This window comes from Carassius carassius, chromosome 8 (assembly GCF_963082965.1).
Source record: "Carassius carassius chromosome 8, fCarCar2.1, whole genome shotgun sequence".
Classification (NCBI taxonomy): domain Eukaryota; kingdom Metazoa; phylum Chordata; class Actinopteri; order Cypriniformes; family Cyprinidae; genus Carassius; species Carassius carassius.
Genome location: NC_081762.1, coordinates 4,255,806 through 4,266,609, shown reverse-complemented (window position 1 = coordinate 4,266,609; position 10,804 = coordinate 4,255,806). Strand labels below are relative to the sequence as shown.

At 37.7% G+C, this 10,804-nt stretch overlaps 1 protein-coding gene across 1 annotated transcript; it reads left to right on the top strand.

The window, feature by feature from the left end:
- Positions 1 to 2,542: 2,542 nt before the first annotated feature.
- LOC132145012 (antigen peptide transporter 2-like) lies at positions 2,543 to 10,106 on the top strand. The gene is made up of 11 exons (XM_059555686.1): positions 2,543 to 3,253; positions 3,345 to 3,462; positions 3,580 to 3,710; positions 3,857 to 4,062; positions 4,359 to 4,556; positions 4,828 to 4,956; positions 7,014 to 7,202; positions 7,481 to 7,654; positions 7,743 to 7,902; positions 8,083 to 8,219; positions 9,779 to 10,106. Exons 1-11 carry the CDS (start codon positions 2,737 to 2,739, stop codon positions 10,004 to 10,006), a joined length of 2,187 nt encoding a protein of 728 aa, XP_059411669.1. The 5' UTR covers positions 2,543 to 2,736; the 3' UTR covers positions 10,007 to 10,106.
- Positions 10,107 to 10,804: the final 698 nt, after the last annotated feature.

Here is a 10,804-nt window from a genome sequence, read left to right as displayed (position 1 = left end):
TCTATAAAAAAAAATCACATCTAAATATTGGTGAAGGTGCACTAGTGGTCCCCTAAGAAAAAATATGTCTTGAAGGTTCAGCAATAATCTGTTCAAATTAATTTCTTCTTCTGAAGTTTTCTGTGACAGACTGCACAGAGGATAGCATAAATAGAACCACATACAAATTGGGTATACTATAAGCACAAAAAATCACCACAAATATGGAGCTATATTTGACCTGTAAAAATTGCATTAAGTAAATTTTTGTATTCACTGAAACAGAAAATACACCTCAACTATATTACAAATAATGGCAGACCTGTTCATAAGAGTCATTCATTCTTGAGTCAATTTACACTGATATTTGTGGTTGTGTGCATACAGGGAGGACATCGCAATGTTTTATGTTTGATAAGAAATTAAACTTTCTCTAAGAGAGGAAAAGGTTTTAAAAAGGTTTGAGCAGAGATGGTTTAGGTTGTTCAAAAATAAATTAATTGTATTAATTAATTATAGAAAAAGTAATTTCCTATTTTTGAAGGCGAAATGAAACAAAACTTCACTCAAATAAAAATGTGCAGTTGTTATGCCAAATAATTGTTTCTTTATTTAAGTTAATTAATTTAGCTGTATTAGTGATTGGAGGACTGACCCAAAGTTTTCTGTTCACTCTGAGACTGAAATAGTGTTCTCTGTCACCAAAGCAAATGTGGTTTGACACACAACCTGCTTTGCTCAGTTCTCCCTAGCAACTGCTGGTACACAATCATGATTGGCCAAGCTTGCCTGTATGCCTCATTCACCTACAGAATGTTCTCTTAGTTGAGAATCATAAGAAAATGAATATTATGACTTTTTAATGGTTGAATTTAAGACCTTAGCTAGTGTGAGGCATCTGTCAGGAGTTATTTAATAACATGTCTTGACCGTTTTTGTGTCTAATGGGCCTGTATCAAGTTTCTTCTTTAACACTATCCATGCCATTGTCATATTTAGACTCTTTATCAGAGAAAATGCAGCAGTAAAAAAGTGATGTGTGTATTTTGAACTGTCAAATAATACGATAAGAAAATAATATTTGTAATATTTATAATGTCTACCCGTACACTTAATATTTACAGAAGAGGACATTACATTACATAACAAAATGTAAACTTATGTAATGTCAGCATAACAGTAGGAAAAAAATTACTTTTCTACAGTCAATATTCATATTTGTTTTCTGATGAAACTTGATTTATGTTTAGTGAAGATGTTTTACTTAATTGAAATAATTGTATATGTATAAAATGAAAAGTACAATTAAAAAACATCTCTCATGCTTTCTTTCTCATGTGAAAGTTTCCAATCAGATCAGACTTGTAGTTTTTTATCTCACTATATTCTTAGATTAAATAAAACCTGCTGCTGTGTATTCTGCCTAGCAACAGTCAGCTCAATGTAATATCACTGGTAAATGATTGTCATGATTTTACCATCATTCATAAGTTTCTTTGGTTGATATGATAATATAACCTGAATGTATTATTATTATAGAACTTTATTTATGTATTTATACTTTTTTTTTGCTGCTTTTACTGTATTCAGTTTACTTCAATGTTCTTTTAGTTTTGGTTTGTATTAGATTAATTGATCAGTGTTGTGCTAATGTTGACAGACCATGAAATAAACCAGATGTCACATTTATTACAAATTTTATTTATTTTATCACCCAAAGAACCTCACACAACATAAGCCTATGAGAAGAACACAACCGGGAAGAAACAAGCAATGATAAAATTTAATGACGTATAATGAGAACTCAGTAGGTCAATGACACTGCTAATAGTTTCAGCCTCCCATGCTCCCATGAGTAGATTAAGCAAAACCATAAAATTAAATAAATAACAATGCAGCAAGTACATTCAGTTAATTTTTATTTTTTCGTTATTTATCAGAAAACAAAATGTAAAGCTTTTTCTTGAAAAACATCTTTAACTTTTAATATTGGTAGGCTCTTGTTTTTTTTCTCTCTCACTTGCATCAGATAAATTAAGAAATGTTAATTATGTGTGCGTACACTTTCAGAAGGTACAAAAGCTGTCACTGGGGCTGTTTGTAATTAAATGTTTGTAACTAAAAGGTAAATTTTGGTATATTAAATGTTCATATTAGTACTTAAAGTGTACATATTACAACCTAATAGGAACAAAAGTGTACCTCTTGATAAGGTAAAGTCCAGGTGACAGCTTTTGTACCTTTATTTTTGAGAGTGTATGGGGTGGGGGGGGGGGGGTTGTTGTGTATTTATAAGTTAAGACAATTTATGGTGTTTCTGGTTTTCTATGGAGGCAGCAGCACCAATAAATAAAATTGAGAACCAATGGTCTAGACTGTGCACTGAAGTCATGTTGCCTTATTAATATTCATGGGCCATGGTAACTATGCAGTTTTGGCAATATGAGGCATGCTTTATGTCTGTTATTAGTTCGAAAGTCTTTTTTTATAGCTACATAGCCTGTTGTTATTCTGCTCGACTTCTGACTTGGGCTTTGAAAGTAGATGGTAAAAAATATTCGCCCTAATTATATATGAATAGTCTACTCCTGAAGGAAATCCCCAAGGTCTAAACGAAACCGAAACTATCTCATATCATCGAGAGGAAAATGCGAATGTGAAAGAGTCTAACATGGACTATACGTTGTCGTCTCCGATAAAAACACGTATTCCTCCTTTATTCTTTGTCTGTGTTTAGAAATAAATAAACGTCGCGTGATGGAGCTCAAACTGCAGTATGTTAAAGCGCTGCTCATGGATCTGGTGATGAGCTGTGTGCTACATTACAGCTCAAACGCGTTTATAAAGAGTAGCTGCAGTGTGTTTCTCGTTGCTCAGCTGTGGCTCGTGGCGGCTGTGAAGTGGATTTGTCTCCGGTGTTTTCTGCTCGGCAGCTGGAGTGAGGTGACCGTGCGGCGCTGTGTGGCCGTGTCGTGCTTGATGTGTCCGGTTTATGAAAGCGGCCTCACGCTCCTCATGAACACTCAGCCGGAAAACTGGAGCGGTTCTCTGTCTTGCCCTGGAAAAACTATTGCTTCTACAGCTGCAACACTTATAGCGTGTTTGTTCTGGGAAGTAAGCTTTCCAAGCGCTAAAAGCGCGACTGATGAAGGCTCAGAAAGCGCGGAGAAGAAGCAGAGAAACCGGGCGCTCTTCATGCGAGTGGTGCGTTACTCCAAACCCGATGCGCCTCTGCTGAGTGGAGCCTTTGTTTTTCTCTCTCTGGCTGTCATATGTGAGTATGAATTCAGCTGTGGAGGTGTTTGTAAACCGACCTTTCAACAGTAAGTTCAAAAACAGGTTTTTAATCTTTTTGTATTTTAAAGGTGACATGTTCATTCCATTCTACACGGGAAAGGTCATAGACATCCTGGGAGAAGAGTACTACCAACCAAACAGCTTCATGTCAGCAATCTTTCTAATGGGTCTCCTCTCACTGGGCAGGTACCGAAAGTCTTATTAAACTCGTTTTTTTTTTTAGTTTAATGGTTGTGTCAGAAACAAATGTTCAAATGTGCAATAGGCCCTGTGTGGAATAATAAATATTCTCCTTGTCCATAGCTCTTTGTCCTCTGGGTTGCGTGGAGGTCTGTTCATGTGCACTCTGTCCAGCCTGAACAAGAGAGTTCGCCTCATGCTCTTTAATGCTTTGGTCAAACAGGAGATAGGATTTTTTGAGGATAAAAAGACCGGTAGGAATAATTAGGCCTTGTTGTTCTAAATGTAAATTCTAAAAGTTCTCAGTGACATCTGTCCAAAGAAGTCCTACATCCTACATTCAATTTAATCATAGTTTTCCCTTTATCATCTCTTATCTGTGATATTTTCCTGTTGTCAGGGGACTTGACATCACGTCTATCTACCGACACCAAGCTCATGAGTCAATCAGTGGCGATGAATGTGAACATCCTCCTGCGCAGCTTGATCAAGAGTGTCGGTGTCCTGTATCTGATGCTCAGCCTGTCCTGGAAACTCACCCTGCTCACGTTCATCGAAACCCCGCTGATTGCCATCACTCAAAAGATTTACAACACACACTATGAGGTCAGATGAACTGACTAGGTCAGATTTAAATATAATATAGCACTGTAGAGCTGAAATGACAGTAATTGTGAAGCACATTTAGATCACCACTGATCCAGTTTAACAAATGTTCAAATGTAAGATCTCATTTTGACTCTTATCCTCTACATTTGCTCAAACTTTATTTCATTAACATTTCATAAGAATAAGCCTTCAAGTAGAACTTACTCTTGTCTAATACTTTCTTTGTATCAATTTCTTTGTATTATATTTTTTCATTTCTGAATTCTGAATTTCTGAAACATCTCATTGGACAGCAATTATCAAAAGAAGTTCAGGACTCGGTGGCCAGAGCCAATGAGACAGCAGGAGAAGCGGTTGCCGGGGTGAGGACTGTACGCAGCTTCCACATGGAACATGGTGAAGCCTGTCGTTATGACAACCGATTGACAGACACTCACAACCTGAAGACTCGCAGAGATACAGTGAGAGCAGTCTACCTGTTAGTGCGACGGGTGAGTCTGCTGCATTAGGATTCTATCCTTGTATATAATTGAATTTAATATATTTTCCAATAGTTACATTATGGTAAAATAAAATGTTAGCATATATTGCAATATATCCTAATATAGGTACAGTAGCTTAAGTATGCAATAAATAAAGTAGATAGTCAGATATATATCACATAGTAATCATAGTCCACATTCTGATCGTAAGTAATGTTTCTCTGCATCATCAATCTGAGCATGTGGCTTTCATTTTTAATTGAATAATATTTATTAACAGGTGATGTCATTAGGCATTCAAGTTCTGATAATGTACTACGGTCGTCAGCTCATCAAATCAGGATGCATGAGTACAGGCAACCTTGTGTCCTTCATCCTCTACCAGGGTAACCTGGGATCATACATTAGGGTATGGACTAATTTTGTATAGCCTCTGTTTTATTTTTTTGCATTAAGCCCTATACCAATGGAACTAGTTGAGATCTGAACTGAGGAAGTCAGGTATTTTAGAGTTTCACATACTTTGTGGTGTAAGAATTATTGTGCATTTCCTCTAATGGTGCATTCAAGTCATGTCGCATGCATCATACTTATGAGTTAAGCACACATGAACGCCACCACAAAGTCGTAATTATGAGTGGGAAACTCAGAATTTTCTTTAAGCTCAGAGTTTCCGAGTTGGGGGCATGTCAACGAGAAACATGGTGGAATTGATGGATGCAGCATCTGTTGTTGATGGTAAATTTGTATTGAAATCAATATTTTAGATGTTGTATAAACTTAAATTTGTTACGTTCTTGTAATGCAGCTAGTTAATGAAATCTGGGGGGAAAATCCTATCATTTTTTAACCTATAGGTGGAAAATCATTTGATTTGCCATGTGGCATGTTGTATTTCGCGAACTGCTTTTTAAAAAAAAATTATAATAAAAGAAGGTACTCCGCCATCTTATTCCGAACAAAGTGACTTGAACGCACCCAACATCGTAATTACGAACGTCCAAGGAGGACTTGAACGCAGCATAAGGCCCAGTAGCCTACACACGGAGACGCGTTTCGCGGTATACGTGTACATTTTGTATCGTTATAGGCGTTTCGTCCACACAGATCCGGCGTTTTGGGAGAGTGAAACCGATATTTTTGAAACCGGGTCCCAGAGTGGATATATTTAAATCGTATATTTATCACGTAACAGCAACAAAACCATGAACAAACACTAAACGATTGTTTTTTTTATTAATTAACAAAAACGCAGATTAATAGAAGTATTGTTCCATGTTCATTTGTATACCGCGTGCAAGGTTTATCCACATAGTCCAAGTATTCTTCTCCGTTTTTAGTGTATCTCTGTGGCAGAATTACAGTGCCACATGCTGGTCTGGCATGTATACTACATTGTTTTGTGTCGGTTATGTAGTTTCGTGTGGACGCAGATATCTATATTTTCTAGGTTCATAAATCAGTGTAGTATAAGTTGTGTTCAGCAGTGTTTAGTACAAGCAATGGGTGAAGTGGGTGACTTGTCAGACTTCCAAGAAAGACAAATCATGCAAGCCTGTTAAGTATGACCATCTGTAACCTTAACAACCCAGTTGTCTTTATGATTATGACTGCATATAAAGCATTGCAAGACTTTATGAGCTAAAACGATTAATAGTGGGCTAAAAGTGAATAAGGACATAAAACACTAAGAAAGATTCTGTCCAAAAGACACACTTCAGCAGCAGTGACAACAAACCTCTATATTCACCTTCAAGATCTGTTTCCAATAAACACCCACAGAGAACTTCACAAAGCCAACATCCACTAAAGAGATGCAACTGTTAAAATTTTAAGGTTACACTTTATTTTAAGGTATCCTTGTTACAGTGTAATTATACATTTACTGTAAGTACTGAGTAATATTAATTAACTACATGTACAGGATTATGGTTACTTGCATGTAATTATGCATAATTTATTATTATTATTATTATAGTAAGTACATGTAACATGTAACACCAACAAGGATACCTTAAAATAAAGTGTTACCAATTTTAATCATAGATACCAATGCTACAATGGTGTCATGATCATAAAACATGGACAGTTGAGCACCAAGATGAATTTGAACTCAATGAACTTCAGTCTGCCCTGGCAGCCAATCACCTGTCTTGAATATTAAAAAAAATATATGGATAGTTTTGAAGAGAAGCTAATTTGCTCCTCCAACATCTCCGAAGCAAGTGGCAGATGGATTCCTATGGAGTATATTCAAAAACTGTGTAAATCTATTGTAAAATGACCGGTAAAAGGCTATTTCTCAGGTCCTCACACTTCACATTATTTTGTCCAACCACTATATATATACATTAATCAAGACAAAAAACACTTTTAGTGTTTTAGTAATAAAGAAACTGAATCCAAATAATATGAATCCAAATGTATGATGTGCAGTCTGTGAAATCCTGATCTGTCTTTCCTCAGAGTCTTGTCTACATGTATTCTAACATGCTGAACTCTGTGGGTGCAGCCGCTAAAGTTTTTGAGTACTTGGACAGAAAGCCTTTAGTGAGCATCGATGGAAGTCTAAACCCTGAAACCCTGGCTGGACACGTCCACTTCAACAACCTCACCTTCTTCTACCCAACTCGACCTGATCAACCAGCTCTCAAGGTACAAGAGACTCAGAATGTGCTGTCATACACCATATATTATAACAATAAATAAGAAAGTTTCTTAGTTTAGTAATAAGAAGTTTCTTAGTTTCATTTCAATTACAAACCCAATTAGATAATTTGATTATTCCAACTTTTGAGTTCCTTTTATTTTTAGTCACTTAGTAAAACATCTCTATATTTTATAAATCCTATATATTTGCACATTAATATATAGTATGCCTATTGTTTATATTTGTTGTATTTAACATGCATTGTTTGATTGAATGTGTTCAGAACTTCTCTGTGGAGTTGAAGCCGAGTCAGATGACGGCTCTGGTGGGAATGTCAGGAGGGGGGAAGAGCACCTGTGTGAGTCTCCTGGAGGGATTCTACCAACCTCAGCAGGGACAGATTCTGTTAGACGGACAACCACTGCAGAACTACCAGCACAAGTATTTACACCAGAAGGTAACAGTCATTTGGTTGTGGTATTGTATTAGAGTATGTTCACTGTGGAATCATTTGATCCTGATTTCCTTCTTCATCTGTGCCATAGGTGGCCATGGTGGGTCAGGACCCCGTGCTTTTCTCTGGCTCCATCCGGGACAACATAGCTTACGGTTTGACAGACTATGATCAGAAAAAGGTGGAGGATGCAGCCAGAGAAGCCAATGCCCATGAATTCATCAGTCAACTAGAAAAAAGATATGACACAGGTACACATGAAGAATTATTCCTCCATGCATGTACTGTTCTGAATCTCTCTGGATATTTTCAAATGTAGAGTATTTTATCACAGTATCTTCTCTTTGTTTTGGCATATTATTTCAGTTAATTTCAGTTATACATCATTATGGACATACAGTAAGTAACTGTTTGTGTTTGATGTGCACTAGATGTTGGAGAGCGTGGTTGTCTTCTCTCTGGAGGTCAGAAGCAGCGCATTGCTATCGCCAGAGCTCTGATCAGACAACCTCAGGTCCTCATAATGGACGAGGTCACCAGCAGCCTGGACACTGAAAGTGAACGCATGGTATGTGTTTTTGTCACCTCCTCTCCACAACATTTCAAAACAACCTCTGAATATGGTGAATCCTTAAAATTGATAGCTCCTAAAAATTGAAATTCTGTCATCATTTACTCACATTGAGGTCTTTCAAAACCCATCAGAAACACAGATACAAAACACAAATTATTTTTTGATAAAATCTGAAAGATTCTGTCCCTCCATTGACAGTCCAGGTAACTTAAAAGATTCAAAATGGTCAAAAAGAGGTGCCGATGTGCCTTTTTGACCAGGGTGGAGGTGTTAAGGGACCAGGTGAGGTCATCAGAGATGTGGATGCCAAGGAACTTGAAACTCGACACACGCTCCACTACAGCTCCGTTGATGTAGATGGGTGTTTGTACATGACTCCTAGTCTGCCTGAAGTCCACAATGATCTCCTTTGTCTTCTGGGTGTTTAGTTCCAGGTTGTTGGTGGCACACCACACAGCCAGGTGCTGCACCTCATCCCTGTAGGCTGACTCATCATCATCCTTGATCAGACCTACCACGTGGTGTCATCTGCAAATTTGATTATGGTGTTGGAGCCATAAACAGGAACGCAGTCATGGGTGAATAGGGAGTACAGGAGAGGGCTCAGTACGCAGCCTTGTGTTTTCTAAGAGACTGAGGTCTGTTAGTCAGAAAATCTAGAATCCAGTTGCAGATGGGTGTGCTGATTCCAAGTGAAAGTGAAAGTGAAAGTGAAGTGACATTCAGCCAAGTATGGTGACCCATACTCAGAATTTGTGCTCTGCATTTAACCCATCCGAAATGCACACACACAGAGCAGTGAACACACACACACACTGTGAGCACACACCCGGAGCAGTGGGCAGCCATTTATGCTGCAGCGCCCGGGGAGCAGTTGGGGGTTCGATGCCTTGCTCAAGGGCACCTAAGTCATGGTATTGAGGGTGGAGAGAGCACTGTACATGCACTCCCCCCACCCACAATTCCTGCCAGCCCGGGACTCGAACTCACAACCTTTCGATTGAGAGTCCGACTCTCTAACCATTAGGCCACGACTTCCCTAGCTGGCTGAGCTTGGAGATCAGCTTGGAGGGGATTACAGTATTAAATGCAGAATGAAGTTTATGAACAGCATTCTCACATATGTGTTTTGACTGTCCAGGTGGTCAAGTGCCGTTGAGATGGCATCCTCTGTTGACCTATTGCGGCGATAGAAGTTCAGTAGAGGGACAGACACCTCTAAGGTTTAATAAGAGTATTTTAATCTGTATTTCTAAGACTGAAGGGATAGTGATGAAAATTTTGTCATTATTTGTTCACCCTCATGTTGTACCAAATTGGTTTGAGTTTCTTTCTTCTGCTTACAGAAAAAAAGAAAATATTTAAAAGAATGTTGTTTACCAAAGAATTTCTGGTAGGCATTGACTTTTATGGACGTCAGTGGCTACCAGCATTCTTCAAAATATCTTCTTTAAGTTTTAAAACAACATGAAGGTGAAGAAGGCCATTGATACTTATTTCCAACTTTTCACCTACTTTTTTTAAATGCCTATATTGCTTTATTCCAATTTTAGGTTCAAGATGCTCTGGCCCGTCATCCCAACCAGACCTTGCTGGTGATTGCACATAGGCTGAAAACTATTGAGAGGGCAGACCAGATCATTGTGATTGACAAAGGGGAGGTTGTGGAGCAAGGGACTCATCAGGAACTCATGAAGAACAAAGGAAATTACTATAAACTGAGAGAGAGGCTCTTCACTGAGGAAAAAGAAGCTGATGAGAAGGTGGACGAACAGGAATGAGGTTCTTAATCATCTTCCAAGAATACATTACTGTTTATAAAAATTAGCAGCATAACAGAATTTGTTTCCTTTTAATGTTTTGCTTTTTGTCATCTTTGAGTGAACTTAGAACACCCCAAATGTTAAATAAGCCTCTCTCATTTGAAAGTCAATGAAAACATAGCAAAAACAATAGTCAAAATTGATTTATGTGTATTATGTCAATATATGCTTTTTACTGTATATTAAAATGCATCTATTTGAAATTAATTTAGTCATTTCTTTTTTATAATTATCCACATGTTCTCAGGTTTTGTAGCACAAGGTGCATCAAAGTTTACAAAATATTAAAGATGAACATTGCACAATGAAAAATAAAGAAAGAACATTTTTAATGCTAAACCATATACATGCATGAGACATAATTTTTGTTCACACTTTCGCTGCTTTGGATGGTGCCATTATATCAGGATCATACAATTTAGGTAGCTGGTTTCCCAGAATGCATTTCTCTTCCAAGTCTTCACTGTCAATTGTGACAAGGTCACAAGGGGTCATATGTGCGACATTAAGCGGTATAGTTAGTTCTTCAAAAACTGATAGAAATGTGTTGAGCTAAGACAACTCACCAGACTACTTTCACTTTCGTGTGCAAACACCTCATGACAGTGAGCTGCGCTCCTGTGCGCAGACTTCACCCGCGTCCTCATTTGACACCACCTGCCAACCATTTTTATTTTTAATTAGTTGTTTTCATTCTGTCATTACCTTATTTTGCACATAGTCTCTTAAATACGTGGTGAGGGAAAACGTTTTTTT